Genomic DNA, 21,347 nt, shown 5'->3' with positions numbered 1-21,347 from the left:
AGTTCCACTTCTGCTTCCAATCCCTTTGGTTCAGTGGCAAGTTTTTCTTATTCTAGAGTAGCACTGTCCAATAGAAATTTCCACGATAATGGGAATATTTATATTTTCACTGTGCAACATGGTAGTCACTAGCCACATGCTGCTACTGAGCACTTGAATGTGGTTGGTGTGACTGAAGAACTTAATTTTTAACTTAATCTAAATTAAATTTGAATAGCAGCATGTGGCTAATGGTTACCATTTTGAACAGTGCAGTAGAGATCCCAGAATGCCACAGTCAACAAAATATATCAAGTCTGATCTGGTTCCTGTCAAACTGGGCTTGAGTTAGAACCTTACTGAGCTAGCCCCTTCCCCACCCAACAGCCAGGCAATATATATGAAGGGACATACAGCTAGGAATCTGCAAACATTTTATGTGAAGGGTCAGACAGTAATCATTTTAGGCTTTGTAGGCCAATAAGCCAAAAGGTCCCTGCTGCAACTATTCAATCCTGCCATTGTAGCAAATGTAGCCACAGACAATCTATAAAGGAACTCGTGTGGCGGTGTTCCAATAAAACTTTTATTTACAAACGCTGAACTTAGAATTTCATATAATTATCATGTATCATAAAATATTACTCTCTTTTAGATTTTTTTCAACAGCTTAAAAATATAAAAACTATTCTTAGTTCTCAGGCCATACAAAAACAACTGTGGAGCCAAACCACCAGCCTGGTTTGCAAACCTCTCTCAGAGAGCACATTTAGATATTCAATACTATTAGTCATCAAACAAGTACAACCTAAAACCACAATTAGGTCCCACAAGAATGACAATATCAAAGGTTGGTGAAGATATGGAGCACCCAGAACTCTCATACAGTGCTAGCGAAAAAGTAAAATGGTCCAATCACTTTGGAAAATTGAGTTTCTTTAAAAAGTTAAACATACCCTAGAACTCAGCCATTCTACTTCTACTTAAGAGAAGTTAAAATTCATGTCCAAAGACTTGCATATGAATATTAACAGCCCCTTTATTCAGTGACTAAAAACTAGAATTCTTTCAAATATCCTCCAAGGGTGAATAGATATATAAAATGTGGTACATTCATACAGTGGAATACTACTACTCAGCAATAAAAAAATAACCAACTACTGATACTATGCAACAAACTGAATGATCTGAATGATTCCCAAAATCACTGCATTGAGTAAAAGTAGTAAAAAACAAGAATACACAGTAGCCCTAACCGGTTTGTCTCAGTAGATAGAGCGTCAGCCTGCGGACTGAAGGGTACCAGTTCCGATTCCGGTCAAGGGCATATACCTTGGTTGCAGGCACATCCCCAGGAGGGAGTATGCAGGAGGCAGCTGATCTATGTTTCTCTCTCATCGATGTTTCTAACTCTCTATCCCTCTTCCTTCCTCTCTGTAAAAAATCAATAAAATATATTAAAAAAAAAAAGAATACACAGTAAATCCATTTTCTAAAACTTCAAGAAATGAAAACTAATTTACAGTGACAGAAAGCATACTGGGGTTGCCTGGGGCCGAGAGAGGGACAGACTGTAGTCAGGAGAAAATGTTCTGTATTTTGATAGTTGTGAAGGAGTCACAGGTGTATATCTGTCTAACTGTACGCTTTAAATAGATGCAGTTTACTGTACACACAAAGATAACTCTGCTGGCATCAGTTACCCAACAATCCCTATGAATTTACTTTTAATGTGAAGAGCTGGGTAAGAAGGGATAAACTAGAAGCTGATTTGAAGTCTCACACACTCACTGCTGATGTGAAGTGTGCCTCTGGGACTTCTAGCACACAGTGATAGAAATCAAATTAAAGAGCTTGGAATAGACAGGCTCTAGGAATTCTGTAGACTGAAATCTTTCCTGTTCACAACATTGTGATCTCTGTATTTGGAATATGGATTTTAAGTTAGACTACAATGTAGAATTCCAAGAATCCTATATAATAAAGAGGTAATATGCAAATTAACTCTCACGCCCTCACAAGATGGCTGCCAACAATCAGGCCAGCAGGGGGGTTAGTGAGGGATGACTGAATGACTGAACAAGCAGGCTGCGTGGGGGTGACCAGGCCGGCAGAGGGGTTAGTGAGGGACAACCAAATGACTGAACAAGCAGGCTGCGTGGGGCGACCAGGCCGGCGGAGGGGGTGGGGGGACGCTGAGAGGCAACCAGGCCGGCAGGGGGGGGCAGTTAGGAGTGACCAAGCTGGCAGAGGGGGGCAGTTTAGGGCGACCAGGCCAGCAGGGGGGGGCAGTTAGGGGCGACCAGGCAGGTAGGCAGGTGAGTAATTAGGAGCCAGCGGTCCAGGATTGTGAGAGGGATGTTTGACTGCCAGCAGTTGAACATCCCCCAAGGGGTCCCAGATTGGAAAGGGTGCAGGCTGGGCTGAGGGGACCCTCTCCCTGTGCATGAATTTTGTGCACTGGGCCTCTAGTTAATAAATAATCCTTTACATTACAGCAAGTTATCATTTGTAACACCTTTGGGATAATGTCCTTATTTTAAATACACCCTGCTGCTCAGGTTTAATAGCTTTTTGTTATAGGTCTTATGAAGGCTTGATGAAACTTGCTCAGCTGTGGAACAAGAGGTCAAAATATTAAGAGTAGAGAAAACAAGGTCCCATTTTCCAGTAAGTTTTAATTATCCCTCTCAATTCTTGGGTATGCACTAGACTAGTTTTTGATAAAACCCTACAGGATTCCTCAGGGTCGCTGATAAAAAAATAAAAAAATAATCTACTAACACAAAACAAATAATATTCTAAATAATTTGTGGCTATACATTGGGAAAAATGGAAATGAAAAATGTTTTTTTCACCAAGAATAGATATATGAAATGCATATCTGGCTTCCCAGATTCTTTTTTTTTTTTTTTTACCTCACCCAAGGATATGTTTATCAATTTTTAGGGGCGGGGGGAAGACATGGCAGTGTGAGAGAGAAACATCAATGTGAGAGAAAAATCAATTGGTCACCTCCCATTTGTGCCCCAACCAGGGATTCAAAGCTGGGATTGAACCCACAACCTAACCGGAAATGTACCCTAACCGGAAATCAAACCCACAACCTTTTTGGTGTATGGGAGGATGCTCTAACCAACTGAGCCACCCGGCCAGAGACCCAGATTCTTTTCAGAGCAAACTATATGTTACAGGTTCCTATAGCCAAATTAAATTTCATGCATGACTTAGGCAATGTCTTTTTGGAAGACAGAAAGAGCACACCAAAATTCAGGAGTCAGTGGAGATGAATAAGGTTAAAAAACTGAGCTTTGAAATTATATTTGCCAAATTTACGACACATACTTTTGAAACTTTGCAAGCAATTCTAAATAGAATTGGACAAAAATCCGAAAAAAAACAAATAAACAAACAAACAAAAAACCCCCCCTGCTTTTCCTTTCTTAGTCTTGAATACACCCCTTTTAACTGTGCAATTGACTTCAACTTTAGGGCAAATGTCTAGCATAACTTGATTCTTTCCGAGACTACACACTTTAAATGTAATTTATCATACAAATTACAGATGAAATCAGCATTTGTGTCCAACACAAGTTTGAACATTTAAAAAATTAGAAGGCCACCAGAGCTATAAGATCACAACTTCCTGAGGCAACACAAGGGATATTTCATGAAGTTAGTTGTCTTCAGAGGTAGGTAAAGGAATGATTTGACTGTTTTCCTGGGATTTTTAAGTGAGAATCATTTTTCAGTATACTAGCATCAATATCTGACTAATGTCAATTTCTTGTTCCATAAGAAAAGTCTTTCAATTCTTATAGATGTGGTAGAGGAAGGCATATTTAACAGATGAAATAGAAATATTAGTATGAACATAAATATTTTAGAAACATTTACAAAAAGGTACATATGAATTGAGAACACAGTGGTTTATCTGGGAGAATGCTAAAGGTAACAACTGGAAATCCCAACCAGAATCTTGGAATATAAAGTATTTACCAGGTCACCTAACCCAGGCTCAAAGACTAAATGAATTATCCAATTAAATGGCATAACACATATTAAAGGGTTTTAGCATGGTGCCTGGCTAACATGTGCTCAACAAATGTTGGTTATATCCCTTTCCCTTACCCCCAACCAAATCCCAAGCCAGGGACTTTACAATAACCACCACCACAGTCATCACCTAAATCTTCCAACAGTTCTCCAGTCTTCCAGCGACACGAGGTCCTTTCATCAGCCTACTTCAAGGAAAATTTCATTACTATTATCTCAGTAACACCAGCCTTCTAGAGTTGCTGTGAGCATTAATGTGGCGAACAACTAAAAGTCCAATAAATGAAGTTTCCAACTCTGCCTTCTCTCAAACACATCCTTTCCATTTATGGTAGGGTGTGTTGTCTGTGTGTGTGTGTGTGTGTGTTTGTGTACATACATGAATGTGTACAAAGCGTAAAGAGCCAGGGATGCAAATACTGGACATAGGACCCAGTTTTTTATAATTGCCCTCCTTTCCCCAAGATTTTGATATGCCTCTGGGGTACCAATCTCATTCCACTGAGAATTCCCTGATATAGTGAGTCACTACAAATGTGAGGCAGGAGCTCAGATGTATTGGAATGGGGGGCGGGGGATAATAATGGGAGTAATAGTCTCCTCATTCGGGAACATGTTGACAAAACCATAATCTCATTGTAAATCCACAACTCAATAACCCAGGCTTATTATTATCTTCCCAACTAAAAGGCAAAGCTCCTGAAAATAGGACATCACATCTTATACTTCCTTCAGTGTGTCAGCATTAACACCAAGAACAGGACATTGGTAGATGCTTAATAGTCACTATTTATCATCCCCAAGAATTCAATTTTTAAAAATTCAGCCTGGGGCGTGGACAGGTGCAGGGTGGAGGGGGGTGGGGGTCAATGGGAAAATAAAAGGGGACATATGTAATACTTTCAACAATAAAGATAAATTTTAAAAAAATCAGTCTACATATAACTATCCAGGAATACATATTGTGACCCTCAACTAGCCTTTCATATAGGTCAAAAGAGAAACACCGGTAAATCAGTTTCTGAATATAATGTAGTGAGCATTTTTATCTAAAAAGGAGTATATCTTTAAATTCTAGTTCTAAAGTCCAAGAATGGCCTGAAACTGTAAGCAAATTTTTTTGTAGGTACTTTTCCTCCCTGGAGAGCACACAGCTTCCATCACATTCTAAACAAACACCCTGCCAAACTTCCCCAATACAGGTAGTTGGAGAATCACTGCCCTATATTGCTTCTTCCCTGGCTTTGAAGTTCAAGCTCTCATGTTCAAGTTCAAGCATTACTCAGCTTGACTTCTAGCATATTAAAAATCAAATGACAGGATAGTTACCCTTAGGAGAGTGTACAATTAGTTGTTGAGGGGGACTTGTGAGGCACTGATAATATTGTGGATTTGGATGTGTTATAAAAGAGTTTTCAGCCCAGCCAGTATGGCTCAATGGTTGAGCATTGCCATGAACCAGTAGATCAGGGCACATTCCCGGGTTGTGGGCTCGATCCCCAGTAGGGGGTGTGCAGGAGGCAGCTGATCAATGATTCTCATCACTGATGTTCCTATCCCTCTCTTCCTCTCCTTTCCTCTCTTTGAAATTAAAAAACAACAGCACTTTAAAAAAAAATGTTCACTTTGTGAAAATTCATCAAGCTGAACACTTAAAATTTTTGTATTTGAAGGTATAGTTTAATAAGAGATTAAAGCAAAACAAAACAGTAGCAGACAGGCTACCATACAAAGCAGACAACAATGTGTAATGCAAAAAAGAAGTTCTTAAAAATTAAAGCCCTCAAGGTGAAGACCTGAAACATCTGGGCAACAGCCAGTGAGGCACTGAGGCCCTTAGTCCAAAAGCCTGCAAGTTAACTGAGGCCTGCCAATGACCGCACGAGTAAGCCTGAAAGCAGATTCTCCATCCTGTCAAGCCTTGAGGTTGATTGCAGCGCCAGCTGAGAGCCTGACTACAAATGAAACACCATGAACTAGAACCCTCAAGATAAGCCACTCTCAGATTCCTGACAGAAAATCTGTGAGATAATATATGCTTGGTGTTAAAAAAATTTAAAAAAGGATGTAAACACTATCCTTTTTAACATATATTGAAGTAGCCTTAGTAGTTGTACCTACAAAGACAGTAGCTTATTAGTTTAAATTGGCAACTTTCGCTTCTTGAAAGGCTGTGGTGCAATGTTGCTTTCAAAACCCAAGAGAGAAAAATGAAAATACAGCTGGTTATTCTGAACATTAATTTCTGGATCAATGGAAGTTAATTTTTATGTAAGATATAAAACAGGGAGCTTCTCAATGCATCTTTCTCATACCTCCATCTAAATTAGAGATTCTGTTAGAATAATGTTTTGTGTTTTACTGCATTAAGTGTTTGAATGATACCACATGCAATATACATCCCTTAACTTTTCCAAAGTCTTTTCTCACAAGAGGAAATATACTAAAGTCAGAGTTATCAAGTAAATGTGAGCATATTATTTGTATAAATCCACAGAAGAGGTAATGGGTTCAGTGAGGGAATGTAGCGATTCCAAAATCATACAACACAAATGTAGCATGTTTTGAAATCACTGTATTAGTTCTTATATGTTTGTCTTCTGAACCTGCTCAAAGACAGCACCAGAACTGACGCTTCAGCAGTCTGACTCCTGTCTTTTCTCAGTTCTGAGCCCTCTGCAGCGCCCAACACAGCAAAGGGCCTTGTAGACATTGAGCATTATGGTATTAGTTTAACTGGTGGTGGTGGGAATCACAAAAGTTACCATTTTTTTTTTCTAATTTAAAATTCTCAAAAGTTGTACAGAAACCCCTTCTCAAAATGGACTAGCATAGCTGCTATCGTTTCCTTGCATATTTTTATAATCTGAAAAAACAACAATCAATTTTGCTACAATCAGGCTAAATTTTTGCACTCTGTTAAATTTTAACCTGCCAGTTGTAACGATTCTTCATGGCTCTCTAGGTTTACACTGGTGGTCAATGTTTAATTACTTCACATTAAATTTAAAACAAAGTATGATTATTTGAAAATAGTATTTTCTGTTATTACATAGTCATAATGCAGAGCCCAGTAATACTTTAAGATTCTGTGTAAGGCCTGGCATAACAACAAAATAAACCCAACAAAACCCCAGAATTATCCTTCATTTACATTATTATTTATATTACAATATATATATTAAATAAGTACTTGATATATAATTATAATGCCATACATTCTTCCTTTTCCTCAAGATCCTGATCACCAGCTAGCACTATTAAAGCTTTTTTATCCTTCTTAATCTTTTTCATTACCACTGTATCCTAAGAGTTATCTTCATCTTTTTGCAATAACTAGCCAGCAAAGCATCGAATCCTCATTACCTTCATCTAACTTTATATATAAATTTAAAAAAAAAGGAAGGAGGGGCATTTGTTTCATGAAGATAAATACAAATGAAGTTTGTTTGTTGTTTTTACAGTCAGTGCTCCATACTTTCTGTCTCCTAGGTGGGTGTTAGATATGATCCAAAACCAAGAATAAAAAAACCGTACCCTGACCAGCTGGCATGGCTCAGGGGTTGAGCTCGACCTATGAACCAGGAGGTTACGGTTTGATTCCTGGTCATAGCACATGCAGGGTTTCGGGCTCAATCCCCAATGTAGAGCATGCAGGTGGCAGCCAATCAATGATTCTCTGTCATCATTGATGTTTTTATCTCTCTCCTCCCTTCCTCTCTGAAATCAATAAAAATATATTAAAAAAACAAAACCAAAACATTGCACCCTGGCTGGTGTTGCTCAGTGGTTAGAGTGCTGGCCTACATACCATAGGGTCTTGGGTTTGATTCCTGGTCAAGGGCACCTACTTGGGTTGCAGGTTGGATCCCTGGCCCAGGTCAGGCTTGTGCAAGAGGCAACCCTATGCAGGAGGCAAGCAATAGGTGTGTTTCTCTCACACTGAAGTTTCTCTCCCCCCTCCCCTCCCTTCCACTCCCTCTAAAAATCAATGGAAAAATATCCTCAGGTGAGGATTAACAAAAAACAAACAAAAGGATTAAAAAACCCCAATTACAATAAGGAGTTGCTGACAGCCACTCCTCTAAAGAAGTTTGACTGTGACATTGACAAAATTAGAAGACAAATCAAATATTACTTTTTCATTATTAACGTTTTGTGATACTTAAATCTTCCATAAAACACATATCCAAAGAGATGCTCAAGACTTCAGCCTGAGAATCATATGACACTTGCTTAGTGTTAATTAAAAAAAATAAAACCCAAAACCAAGAAACTGCTCACCCTGGTGGTTCAGAAAAGTAGTAGATAATAATGACTCAACCATTTGGTCCTATATATTAAACTTGCAAATAATCACTGTCTTGAATTTGTAACTGACACCTTTTCATTACTGTTTGAACAGTGTTTTGAGAAAAGTGTTTCTCTCAATGCACTTCATATGTGTCTCTAGTCCTTCCATTTGTTTACTCATCCCAAACAGGGAAAGTGTTATCTTTTTCTTGAGCTTTTCTGCTACAGCGCTAAAGTACCATGTTAAAATCTGTGAGTATCCAATACTAAAATGTAGTGATCTAACAAAAAAAAGCAATATGCCCCATTTTCTTTAAAGAGAAAAAAATTCTCTCATGAACTTATCCTATTGATACAAGGATCACTCATTTAGGGAGTAATGTACTACAGCTCTTAAAAGTAAAATAAAGCCCTAGCCAGTTTTCTCAGTGGTTAGAGCATCAGCCCGAGGACTGAAGGAAGGGTCTTGGGTTCAGTTTGGGTCAAGAGCACTGGTCAAGGGCACATACCTCAGTTGCAAGGCTCAATTCCTATCCTGGTCGGGGTGTGTGTGGGAGGCAACCAATCATTTCTCTCTCCCATTGAGATTTCTTTCTTGTCTCCCCCCTCCTTTCCACTCACTTTAAAAAGATCAATGGAGAAAATATCCTCGGGTGAGGATTAACAACAACAACCCAAGTACAATAAAACACTGACTGGCACACTCCTCTTTCTTTTGAAAGTTAAGTTCATTTTGGGGTGGGTGGAAGAGTAACATCATGTTACTAAAAATAAGGTAGACCCTCCTTTGAGGCAAAAATGCTAGGAAAATTGGGCCCTAGCCGGTGTGCCTCAGTTGGTTGGAGCACCATCCCTTAATCTTAAAGGTGGTGGGTTCAATTCCCGGTCAGGGCACATACCCAGGTTTCAGGCTTGATCCCCTGGGGATGGGTGTGGGAGGCAACAGATTGATGTTTCTCTCTCTAAATATCAATTAAAAAAATAATAATACTAGGAAGATTGCTTTGATGGGCCTTGACTTTCCTCTGGTGAGGAACGACAACCTTTTTGGTTCAAAATATGAGAGAGATCACATTAAGAGATACTTCTTTACAGATGTATAGTCATAAAAGTACACGGACTTCCTCTGAATTCCCCTTTGGACAGTCTCACCCAGAAAGGCTAGCTAAATCAAAGCCTGTTCTGAAATGCTCAAGGACACCATTCCCACCCCCCACCCACCCACCCACCTCCTGTAGATAAGAGCACCAGTACCAAATTCAAGGGCCTCTGGTTCACTCAGCCTTACCTTAGTAAATCTCCTATCAGCTCAGTGCTTTCGCTTGTTCCTTCAGAATGACAGAAGTAATTCTTGCTTATCTACTCTTTCAGGATAGCAGAATTTTTAAAAAAATCACATAAAATCTTTCATGCTTCTTAGAAATGGCTGCTATAAAACTCAAAGTTCTACACATTATTACCATCACTTTGTATCGTTTTTCTGCTACTTCTTAATTAGGCCATGACACTGGCTTTAAAACACAAATCTTGTGGTCTCCCATCTGTACAGTTTTTGATGTAACTCTGTCTAAAAACTAGTCCCTCAGATTCCAAAGATTTAGTCTACTGATCATTGGTCTGAAAATTTAGTCCCTCTCTCCCAATCAAAGACACGGGTATAAGTCACACCACTCTAGCTTCCTGTAGACATGACATTAGAGTAAGACTATTCCTTTTACTTGAGGAATACTCTATATAAAATGCACAATAAATCTACATTGATTATAATCTCTACTTCGCAAAACACAAAACCTGGGTGGTTTGTTACCTAGAAAATCTCTGAAGGTTTCTAATAATAGATTGGTGTCAATAACTGTCATAAAAATGCCAGATCTAAGGCACAGATTGGAAAAACTTTACGGAGTTTGCAAGAAATAACCCTGAACTCCTCCAGGTCTGGTCTGGGCTGTCCTTTCCTAGGGCCTGTGCCCTGTCTGTGGAGAGTGGCCTGGGCCCAAAGCATGCCCCTGGCAGCTCTTGAACCGGATCAAGACCCTCCACAGCAACCTCTGCACCCAACATAGCACCTCTCAAGACTGACACACCCCCCTCCACCCTGCGTTTCACAGGAGGTGTGGGCACTCAACTCCCTCCCTGTGGACAGGGGCGCCGGAGGGAGGGCGGGCCTGCCCGAAGCACCCATTTTGGAGCACTGGGGAGCTCGGCCTTGTAGCTGTGTGATTAGGAGTGTGGGAGTGAAGGGCGCATCCGTGGGAGGGAGGCCGGAAGGGGGTCTCTTGTATTGGGGGGCAAGAGGAGGAGGGCGGCGGAAAGACTGGGGAGAGCGAGGTTCTCTTTTTGTTATTCGTTTGGGGCCGGCGGGTGTGATGGGGAAGTCCCGCAGGGCAGAGGCGGCAGGGGGTCTCCCTCCGTCCCCCGTCCTGGGGGCGACGAAGACTAGCGGGAGGCCTCCCTCGGCGGGAAGACAGTGACTGCGGAGCGCGATCGGCTGTTCACGCCAGGACGCCGATTCCCGCACCCCCAGCCCCGAGCCAAAGGCGTGGGACCGAGTGGGAGGGGATGGAGGAGGCCCCCGGCCCGGAGGCGGGAAAGGCCCGGAGCCCGGCCGGGCGGCGCCTCGGGGCCCGGACGGCGACGGCGCGGGCCCAGGGAGCCCCCAGCCAGGCTAGCCGCGGGGGCCGCGTGCGCCCTCTCCCCACGCTGCGCGGCCGCCCCCTCCCCCGCCGCTCCTCTCACCTGCACATGATCCGCCATTTTGCTCCATTCATGCTCCTCTCCGGCCCCCTCCCCCCCAGCGCGCACCTCGGCCGGGCCGCCGCCGCTGCCGCCGCCGTCGCCGCTGCGCCTGCGCGCTGGGGCCCGTCGCTACGCTGGCGGCGTAGCGCGGCCCGGCTGCGCAGGCCCCGGTGGCCCGCCGGTGGTTGGAGAATGCGCAGCGCCGCTGGGACGCCGTAAAGGCGGGGGCAACGTCAGCGGCCGGAGCCGTCGGGGGCGGGGGTTTGGGGGGGCGGTGCGGGCCGGGGCGCGCGGAGGGAGGGGGCCGGGAACAAAGCTTTGTTTACATGGGTTTAAAGGGGCCGCGCGCTCGGGCCGGCGGGCGCTGGAGCGGGAGCGGGAGCTGGTGCTGCCTGAGCTCGGTGAGAGTCCTTGGAGAGGCCGGGACCTGTCCCCGCCCAGACCCCCGCACCTGGCGGACTCCTCTCTAACAGAGCTTCCTCTTGTCTTGCCCTGGTCCCCGCCTGTGACACTGCATCCCCGAGGGGTCTGCCTCTGCGCCCTCTGCTCATGACCCCACGTAGGATGCCTGCGTTCTTCCTGACTTTCCAAGCCCGCGGCCGAGTTTATGTTTGCGTCTTCCTAGCTTTCTGCTCCAGTCGACAAGGACCATTGCTCTCTGATCCTGGGTTTTACCAACAACCCAAATAGTGATCTTGTTTTCATTTCTATCCTTTTCTCTTCCATAAACATTCATGGAAATAGCCGCCAAATAGTGGCGATGATAGAAACCTGCAGAAGGCACAGTTCCAATCTTCCCAAGTAGATAGTTACCTTAATCAATACTCTAGGCTGCCTCCTGAGAGGGGTCAGATACTGGGAAGTGGAGTTGGAGGGAGATCAAGAGGTTTTTAGGACCTCTGGGCTCAGTCCGAGTGGGAAAGCCATCCTGCTGGGTCAGATCAGGTCAGTCCCTGCCTGCTGAGGCCAATTCCAATCTTTCCCACTAGGAATTATCAAGTTAGATAATGCCGGTTCCTGTTTCCCATTGGATGCCACTCTGGCTTCCAATCAAGGGCCCCGGATTAGATTTTAGCTGCATTCTGAGAGTGTTGGTTGTTTGGAGAGTTCGTACCGTCTGGGGGCTACCACGTGCGATGGAAACGATGAGGGTAGTGAATATCACTTTCTGTTTTGGATAGAGTGTACTGGTTGGTGCAAAGCGTTCATTTCAATCTTCCTCCTCCTCCTAGTGTGTCTTCCTGGTTTGCCGGGGGTGGGGCTAAAAACTACATTACCCAGACTTCCTTGCCGCTATGGTTCTATATGCAAGATAGGCTCTGCCAATTAGATTCACTCAGATAAGATTATGCCCGCAGAGCTTTTTTTTACTGTTGCCCCTGAGATGTAGTTTGTTCGTTTTCCAGCAACTTGACAGTGTTGGAAACTCCCTGAGTGTAGAGAGCAGGGGTGGTGGGACAGATGCTTTCTGACCTTGGCATCACAGCTATAGTGGTATATTCTTGGAGTCAAAGTTTCAATAGGACTCTCCCAATACTCTACCTGCCTGACTGGGTAGAAGTAACAGCTCCTGGTGGGCCAGGTCCAAATCCATCTCCCACCATACCCTTCCTGCACAGTTGTTTCTCTTATCTTCCCCATCTCAGTAAATGGTACCACCATCCACCCAGTTGCTCAAACTAAAAACCCAGGAGTTACCTTGATGGCTAGTGTCTCAACAGTCCCCACACTTGGAAGTCCTGTTGAATATTTATCTAATACGTACTCAAATCTGGCTACTTCTCTCATCTCCACAGCTAACACCTTGTCTAGGCCCCCATCACATTTCTCCTGGGCTCTGGGAATAGATTCCTAACTAGTTTCTCTGCTTCCTATCTTGATCTCTGGATAAGCCACTTTCCATATAGCTGCAGGACATTTTTTTAAAATCATAAATCAGATCATTTACTCTCCTGCCTAAAAATCCTTAAGTGGCCTCCCAGTGCATTTAGAATACATTCCAAATCTTGGCTGTAGGCCAAGATGCCATGTGATCTGACCTCATCTCTACTGTGCCACCTCTTGTTCACAATGCTCTGGTCATTCAGGCCTTCTTAAGATATCTCACACACAGGTGTTCCTGCTTCAGGGCCTATTTTTTTCTCAGATCTTTAAGTGGCTGCTGCCCACATGCCATTGACTTTTTTTTTTGCAAGAGAAAATAACCAAATTTAATACATACATATGTATTCGAACCCCACATACATGAGAGAGTCAGAGACCTCACATACAGGAGAGTTTCAGAGATAGAAACGGAACATGGGGCCCTGGCCGGTGTGCTCACTGGTTAGATTATCAACCCATGCACCGAAGGGTTGCAGGTTCCCTGTCAAGGACACGTACCTGGGTTGCAGATTCAATCCCCGGTCAGGGTGCAGCCAGGGCACATGGTGGAGGCAACCAATCCTGGGGTAGAAGTAATAGCTTCCTGTGGGCCAGAAACATCTCTCTCACATCGATATTTCTCTTTCTCCCTCTTTCTCTTTCTCTCTCCCTCCCTCCCATCCACTCTCTCTAAAAATCAGTGGGGAAAAAATATGCTCAGAGAGGCTTTTCTCATCATTCTATTGAAAGTTGTCCTCTGATCCCATCACTATCATACTTATAACATTGTCACTATCTGTCCAAGACTATTTACTTATATATTTACACTTTTCATTGTCAGGGTCTCAACTAAAAAGTAACCACAATAAAAACAAAGATTCTATCTGTCCTGTTTATGTTGTGTCCTTAGTACGTCTGTACAGAGTAGTACCCCCCACCCCCCAGTCAGGAACCAATGGGGCAAGGAGGTAAGGGGTGTCCTTTCCTAGACTATAAAGCAAAAAGTGAAGCCAGGGGCACCCCGAACCTCACCTGTGCCTCTGGATAAACACTGGGACCCTTCCCTTTACAATGGTTGCTCTTTTTGTCACTGGTACCTGGGTTCACCTGTGGCTGGGCAGAAGGTACTGGGGTTAGTACTTCTACTGCAGGGTCCGTCCTGCCAAGGACACTGGGAAGTGCCTTGAGGGTGTCTCTCTTAGGACACTCCTGCTGCCTTATCTTCTGCAGACAACAGCTCCAGGAAGCGAATTTCTCCAGCTGCCATCGTCAAGGGAGGGCATGGGGGTGTCTGGAATACCTAGGGCTCCCGGTTTAAATAGCTTTCCAGTCGTCTGGTGAGCTCGGGTGCCCCCCTGTGGTTCCAAGTGGAAAGTGTCCGGTTTACCTTAGGGGAAGGCATCAGGGTGGTGGGGGGAATATCTATTGTCTTGCTACTCAAGGTGAGGTCTGGTCCACTCAGCAGCAGCATCAGCATCTCAGGTCTCACTCCACACCTTATCAGAATATGTACTTTGAACAAGATCTGTACATATGTTTGAAAGGCACTGCTCTGCCAGCCTCTGGGATGGCCCTAAAAGCCCTTCTCACTCTGTATGAGATGCTGATGTTGGCCAATGACCACACAGCTCTCAGGTAATATCTCTCCTTAGGGACTGGAGAGACGTCCCAGGACCTTTCCCCACACCAGCATCCTTGGTTCTCCTCTGGTCTCTGGGTCAACCTGTTCGAGACCAGGCAGCAGGCCTGAGTGCCGTGAGCTTTATGTGACTCAGTCCTCTGCTCCAAGAGCTCATAACAGCCATCTTTTAAAGTTGTTTTATTTATTTTTAATCCTTACCTGAGGATATTTTTCCATTGATTTTTAGAGAGAGTGGAAAGGAGGGGGAGAGACAGAGAGAGAACTGTGGATGTGAGAGAGACACATCGATTGGTTGCTTCCTGCATGAGCCCTGAACTGGGGCTGGGGATCGAACCTGCAACCAAGGTATGTACCCTTGATGGGAATCGAACCTGGGACCTTCAGTCCATGGGCTGATGCTCTATCCACTGACACTCTATCCACCGGCTAGGGCTAACACTGTTTTGATAAAGCACACCGCGTGTAAGCAGAAGGCCTGGGGTGTGCACTGCTCTGTTCTCCTTCCCAAGGCAATTGAACTGCAGGTGGTAGAGGAAATGGCCCAGTTACATAGCCCCCATTATGGGGTTACCCCAAGAATGCTGGTCTAATTCTCCCATTCCCCCAACATTTCTGCATCATGCCTCTATCAGATTGCTTCTTAAAACCTTCTGGCTCTGAGTTAAAAATTCTCTGGGAAGCTTAGATTTCCCTAAAAAAATGTACCTACCTTCTTGCATGGAGTGTGATGCCGCTTAGGGGACAGCAGTAAAAGGACCGTTGAATTAAATATCAGAAGCCCCAGAACTTCCTCCTCTGCCCCCACAGCCCCATGACCTCAGGAGGAGAGTTGCAAGCAGGTGCGTTCATACTTGCCCTTCCTTCTTCCAGAGCTAGGCAGTGTGGCAGGTAATAGTGTGTGTCTCTGGGAATTTTGGCAACTGTGAAGTAAATTTTTTTTAAATGTAAGAGATTGCTATTGTAACTTTAAATGATAATCTCGAGATGAAACTCGGGTGTCTTTATAATGCTCACAGAGTCTGGAGAAATGGCAACGCCAGCAGTTTAGATGTGCCCTGGGAGCGTAGCGTGTTTGGGGACGTGCATATGTCTGGAACCTCAAGGAGGCGGTGTAAGTGTGTGTTGTCCTCGGGGGCAGGGAGGAGTGCTCCCGTGGAGAGAAACAGCCGTGTGTGAAAGTGATGAGCTGTCATGTGCCTGGTGGGCTGGTGGTGTGTGTGGCTTTGGCTTCATGGAGTTGAGAGGCTTGGGTTCTGGTTTAGTGGCCTTGAACATGTCCCTCAGATCTTCCTGAACCTGTGTCCTCATATTTATTTATTTATTTTAAAAAATATATTTTTATTGATTTCAGGGAGGAAGGGAGAGGGAGATAGAAATATCAATGATGAGAGAGAACCATTGATTGGCTGCCTCCTGCACACCCCCTGCTGGGGATCAAGCCAGAGACCCCAATTGAACCCGGGACTCTTCAGTTGGTGGGGCTGATGCTCTATCCACTGAACCAACCCGGCCAGGGCTCTCATTTTTAAACTAGGGGTTGGGCTGGTTGATTTCTAGGTTCTCTTCCAGCCTATCATGCAGACCACCAGTTTGAATGTGGGGCCTTTGCTGTTGGCTTTACTGTCAGAGTTGGTTTCTGGGTCTCTTTGTTCCCAGGGGTCAGCCACTCTCCGTTGGTGACTTCCCACACCAGCTTTTGGACCCGAGTTGTTGCTCTCCAGAGAGCTGGAATTGGCTGTGTGGAAATTATCTCTCACTGACTGAAAATGCAGGAAGCTTGAGCTTGAAACTCACTCATCAAAAAGAAAAAACACACACAGAGCAAGAAACCACAGGGCTTATCAGCCTGTCGTCATCAAGCAGACTAGAATAGTGCAGAGAACTCTAGGCAGAGAGGAAATGAACTTGAGAGAAGGGGGAACACACAGGGCAGAGAGGAGAGAAAGAGGGCAGGAGGGGAAGGCGCGAGCTGCAGGGCAGGGCCCGTGATGGTGGGAGGATGGAAGACGTGGTGGTGAAGCAGGGCTTCCTGTACCTTCAGCAGCAGCAGACTTTTGGAAAGGTAGGAGGAGGAGGCGGGCTGGGCTGGGCAGAGGGGCTGGGGGCTGCCAGAAATTCCTGTGGTGGAGAGGGGTGCGCCCAATGTCCCCAAACTCTTTCAGGGTGGCAGGGGGGTGGGTGGGGGGGGACTGTACCATCACCACGTTAGACCCAGAGCTTGGCTTGGGAGAGCTCCTTCCTCAGCAGCTGCTCGCCTCCCCAAGCAGGCCCCAAACTGTGCTCTTTGCTGATGCTGCTCCCCCAGGGGGTGGGGGGTGGGGTAAGGAAGGCTCTAGCTCCCTCTCTTGCCTCTCTTGCTCTGGGTGGCTTCTTGCGGGGACACTTTGGAAGAGAATGGAAGAAACAGCGGAGGGGTCATTCAGGATTGCAGTGGTGGTTCCTTCCTTCTTTGCCCCACGGGGGTAGGTTTGGCTGGTATTAGCTTGAGCAGAGCCCCAGTGTGTCCAACCTCCTTCTCCTTCTTTGGCCTTAAATGAGGAAGTCCTCTTCCCTCAGCTGACCCACACAGGGTATCCCTTTCCTCTCCTCTCCTCTCCCCTCCTGTCCTCTCCCCTCCCCTCCTTTCTCTCCTCTCCCCTCCCTTTCTGTCCATCCTGTTAAGAGGTGAGGTGGGAAGATTCCGGAGGGTCGCCTGAAGTTCCTGGAGATAAGGCCTTCTTCTACAGAGTGAGATGCTGGTGTGCAGTCTGGGCCCCGGGTGCTGTCCCCCTCCCTCCCAGGCATCAGCAACTCACAAGCTTTCCCTCTTCCATGTGGATCTCTTGGGTCTGCCTGCCTGGCCGCCTCCAAGTCCACCTTCACTGTACTTTTTCTGCCTCCGGCTCTCTCTGCTGTCCTCTCCGGCGTCTTCTTGGCTGCTTGCGGTGGATCTTCAGTTCCAATGCTTCCGATTCCTCAGGCCGGCTTGCCTCCTTGGGTCTCCTGGGATCTTCACTTCTCACCCCAAGTTGCTGCCCCAACCCCTTCCCATGGATCCTCCACTCCCTTCAGTCACCATCTCTCCATCTCTGGTTGGCTCCCTCTTGGCACCTCCCTGACACGCATCTGGGTTCAGAAATGGCGCAGGTTCGGGGCCGCGCTTTATGGACAGTCGGGCTGCGCCTTGGCCCGGCTGGAGCTCCAGGAGGGCCCAGAGAAGCCGCGCCGGGGAGAGGCTGCCCGGAGGGTGATCCGCCTCAGTGACTGTCTACGGGTGACGGAGGCCAGCGGGGAGGCCAGCAGCCCCAGGGACACCAGCGCCTTCTTCCTGGAGACCAGGGAGCGCCTGTACCTGCTGGCGGCCCCCACTGCCGAGCGTAGCCACTGGATGCAGGCCATCTGCCTCCTAGCCTTCCCGGTGAGCTGTCCAGGGGTGCAGAAAGGGCCAGGGGTGTGCAGGAGTTGTGAGAGCCAGGGCCAGGGTGTTGGGGGCAGGTCCTTGGTGGGTGACCCCAATCCAGAATGCAGACAGGGCAGCAGGTTGAGTGTGCCCTGAAAGAAAGCCTGGGCTAGAGGTGGGGCTTGGGCTTGGTGACATGATGAGACCGGCCTCCTCCCCAGGGCCAGCGGAAGGAGCTGCCGGGGCCGGAGGGGCAGGGCAGCGGGCCCTGCATGGAGGAGAATGAGCTGTACAGCAGCACGACCGCAGGTGAGGGGCTGCCTGCTCTCCCAGGGCGTGGTGGGAGGAGGTGTGGGACAGTAGGCGTGTCTTCCTGCTTGTGGTTGTCCCCAGCGTGGCCAGGCCCCTTATCAGCCTCTCCGCATCGCTTCCGGGCCTGGCCAAGGTGGAGGAGCCTGGCTGCCTAGACTGCCAGCCCTTCACCCTGGGTTCACTCCCTCTTGCCCAGGCCCTGCTGGTGGAAGGGGGCAGAGCTGAGGGGTTCACGGAAGGTGCTGCTGCTCTTGAACCCTCTGTTGTTAGGACCTGGGCAGCTTCTGGAGAATAAAAAAGGCTTTCTGAGGCTTGAAGGGGTCCTTTGGGAGGTTTCTGCTGACAAGGCCCCGCTCCCGCCTCTTGCAATCAGTCTGGTCCTCTGGGTGGGTGGGTGTGGGCAGGAGGGACAGGATATGGGGCATCCAGTCTCCACCTTGCAGAGGGCACGGTGGCATGGGCAGTGGGTGAGGAGGCTGAGAGCGGGGAGGGCAGGGCCAGGTGCACCTGCAGTTGAGACAGTAGGGATGGGGGGAGAGATGAGACAGAAAAGACAAGGCTGTGGCTCTGGCAACAGGTCGGAAGGATGTGGGCACGAGGTTGGGGTGCATGTGGCTGGGGCACAGTGCCTGCTGGGGTGGGGGGTGGTACCTGGCATTTGGGGGAGTGTGACCTGGCACAGAGCAGGTCATGGGGAGTGAACACCACTTTTCTATGACCGCTGGCCGCTCACTGAGAGCAGGGCAGGCTGAGGCAGGCAGCGGTCCCCCTTAACAGCCTTCTCTCCCCTCCTCCCCAGGGGCCCCCTGCAAGGAGTTTGCTGTGACCATGAGACCCACGGAGGCCAGTGAGAGGTGCCGGCTCCGGGGGGCCTACACCCTCCGGACTGGAAAGGGTGCCCTGGAGCTGTGGGGGGGCCCTGAGCCGCGTGCCCTTTTGTACGATTGGCCCTACAGGTTCCTGCGGCGCTTTGGGCGCGACAAGGTGAGGGGGGGGGGGCTGCAGCAGGTGTGGAGGGGGAGGAGGAGGGTGGGGGAGGTTGTCAGGGAGCCGAAAGGGCCCTGTGAGGATGAGTGAGAGGAGGAAGGAAAGGAGAAAGGCCTGAAGGAGGAGATGGGAAGGGACCAGAGGAGGCAGAGTGAAGCAACGAGGAGGCATAGATGTGAGAAGGGGAGAGAAAAGGTGGAGGTGGCGGAGCAGGAAAGGAGGCCGGGAGAGGGAGCAGTCCGAGGGGCAGGCGTTACGGAGCGTGAAGTATGTGCCCAGCTCCACACTTGGATGGAGGAGGGAGGATGAAGGGAGAGGAGAGAGAGGGCTTTGTTTGAAGGAGAAACATGGAGGAAGGGAGCAGAAGCAGCTTGGGGAGAAGGCTTGGCCAGTCCCCATGGGGCAGGCTGGACGTGATGGGTTTGAGTCTCGGAGCTGGGTCCAGGGGAAGCAGCCCTGACCTGTGGCCAAGCCAATTGTCTCCCCTTCCCCTTGCCCCCTCCCCCCTCCCCCCTCTCCCCAGGTAACCTTTTCCTTCGAGGCAGGGCGGCGGTGCATCTCTGGAGAGGGCAACTTTGAGTTTGAAACCCGGCAGGGCAATGAGATCTTTTTGGCCCTGGAAGAGGCCATCTCTGCCCAGAAGAATGTGCCCCCCACTGGGCTGCAAACCCAGCCAGCCCCAGCCCCAGCCCCAGCCCCAGCCCCAGCCCCAGCCCCAGCCCCAGCCCCAGCAGTGCTGCCCCGGCCCGAGAGCCCATACTCCCGGCCCCACGACTCACTGCCACCACCTTCACCCAGCGCCTCTGCGCCCACCCCCCGGCCACGCGGCCCGGAGGGGGAATACGCAGTGCCCTTTGATGCGGTGGCCCGGAACCTGGGGAAGAGCCTGCGGGGCATCCTGGTGGTCCCTCCCCAGCCCCGGGTTGACCCTCTGTATGACAGCATCGAGGAGCACCGGCCTTCAAGATCCGACCACATATATGATGAGCCTGAGGGTGTGGCAGTCCTGTCCCTGTATGACAGCCCACAGGAACCCCGGGGGGAGGCCTGGAGGAGGCAGGCCACAGCCGACGGAGACCCCAGCGGCCCCCAGCACAGCTATCCCGTGGGGCAGGACTTTCCTGCTTCTGGCCTGCCGCAGGAAACCGAGTATGACAATGTCATACTGAAGAAAGGCCCCAAGTGATGGTGGGTAGAGAGTCTGGACCCCATTGAATGCCAGCATTGAGGCGGGCCTACCAGGAAAGGGTTGGAGGCTGATGAGAAGGAGTGGGAGGGGGAAGGCAGGCCTCCCTTCTAGCTGCTGCTGACTCCTCCTGCCCACCTCGTCCCAGGAGCCTCCTTCCGCTCCTCGCACAACCCGAGGACTCGTCCCTCCAGGGTCTGCTGGGTCTGCTGCATGAGTCATGATCCCGAAGCAGGAAGAATGCCCTGAAGAGACCCACCCTCCTCCTACCCTTTCCCACTTCCTCTTGTTCTTGTCCGGGTCTAAGGGGATCAATCTCAGGCATTTAGGACAGAAGATAAAAGGGTGTCAGCAAGTTGCTCCCTCCTGGGGCTTGCGCAGGCCTCCAGGCTCGCAGGGGGCGCTGCAGCTCTCTGCAGGCGTTGGACTTCTCTGTGGCATTAAACATTTCTGAGGTGTTTTTGTGTGATGAGTGCTGTGGGGCGGGGACGGGACAGCCACAGCCTCCTGGGGAAGGAGCACTGCTATTGGCGATTCATACCCCTCTCCCAGCGGCAATGTCCTCTCTGGTCCCAAGCCTCTGAGTCGGGATCTGCAGAAGTCAGGCCAACCCGGGAGAGATGTCCAAGCATCTCTAACCCTTTGCTGGTGTAGGGCCAATCATCAGAAAAAGTGGGGAGTGGGTGTCTGTGTGAAGAGCTAGACTGGAGGACTGGAACGAGTTGGTAGTTTTGAGCCTCTCCTGGATGAGAAAGGAGTGGAACCCAATCCACCCCTCACCCTGGTAGAGTCTTGCTCTCTTTGTAACAGGAGGGGGTTCTACCACATAGGCTTCCTGCCCTGTCATTCTCCACAGGCCTGTGTCCCACTCGTCCACAGGTTGGGACCCGTGCACTCTCTTCATTAAAACCTGC

General features: G+C 48.2%; 2 protein-coding genes across 5 annotated transcripts in view; one reads left to right on the top strand and one right to left on the bottom strand.

The window, feature by feature from the left end:
* XPO7 (exportin 7) overlaps window positions 1-11,162 on the bottom strand; it is a 96,822-nt gene extending 85,660 nt beyond the window's left edge. For both annotated transcript variants that reach the window (XM_080674230.1, XM_080674231.1), the window contains exon 1: window positions 11,065-11,162. In XM_080674230.1, coding sequence (XP_080530356.1) covers window positions 11,065-11,082 — 18 coding nt within the window. In that variant the 5' untranslated portion in view covers window positions 11,083-11,162. The remainder of the gene's footprint in view (window positions 1-11,064) is intronic.
* Window positions 11,163-11,417: 255 nt separating this feature from the next.
* Window positions 11,418-20,893, top strand: DOK2 (docking protein 2). Of its 3 annotated transcripts, XM_080673390.1 has the most exons (6): window positions 16,463-16,631; window positions 17,685-17,966; window positions 18,170-18,257; window positions 19,060-19,244; window positions 19,771-20,435; window positions 20,582-20,891. In XM_080673390.1, exons 1-5 carry the CDS (start codon window positions 16,569-16,571, stop codon window positions 20,431-20,433), a joined length of 1,281 nt encoding a protein of 426 aa, XP_080529516.1. In that variant the 5' UTR covers window positions 16,463-16,568; the 3' UTR covers window positions 20,434-20,435; window positions 20,582-20,891. The 3 variants fall into 3 exon arrangements, with proteins under 3 accessions (XP_080529517.1, XP_080529515.1, XP_080529516.1); XM_080673391.1 differs by lacking the exon at window positions 16,463-16,631 and adding an exon at window positions 11,418-11,465 and having other exon boundaries at window positions 19,771-20,893; XM_080673389.1 differs by having other exon boundaries at window positions 16,460-16,631; window positions 19,771-20,893.
* The last annotated feature ends 454 nt before the right edge of the window (window positions 20,894-21,347 follow it).

This window comes from Plecotus auritus (genome assembly GCF_963455305.1).
Source record: "Plecotus auritus genome assembly, chromosome: 6".
Taxonomy (NCBI): Eukaryota; Metazoa; Chordata; class Mammalia; order Chiroptera; family Vespertilionidae; genus Plecotus; species Plecotus auritus.
This window is presented reverse-complemented; position numbering and strand designations above follow the sequence as displayed.

Coding starts and splice junctions, on each gene's coding strand:
- DOK2 (XM_080673389.1), top strand. CDS start 16,569: ATGGAAGACGTGGTGGTGAAGCAGGGCTTCCTGTACCTTCAGCAGCAG. Junction 17,967..18,169: donor TCTGCCTCCTAGCCTTCCCG/GTGAGCTGTCCA, acceptor CCTCCTCCCCAG/GGCCAGCGGAAGGAGCTGCC. Junction 19,245..19,770: donor GGCGCTTTGGGCGCGACAAG/GTGAGGGGGGGG, acceptor CCCTCTCCCCAG/GTAACCTTTTCCTTCGAGGC.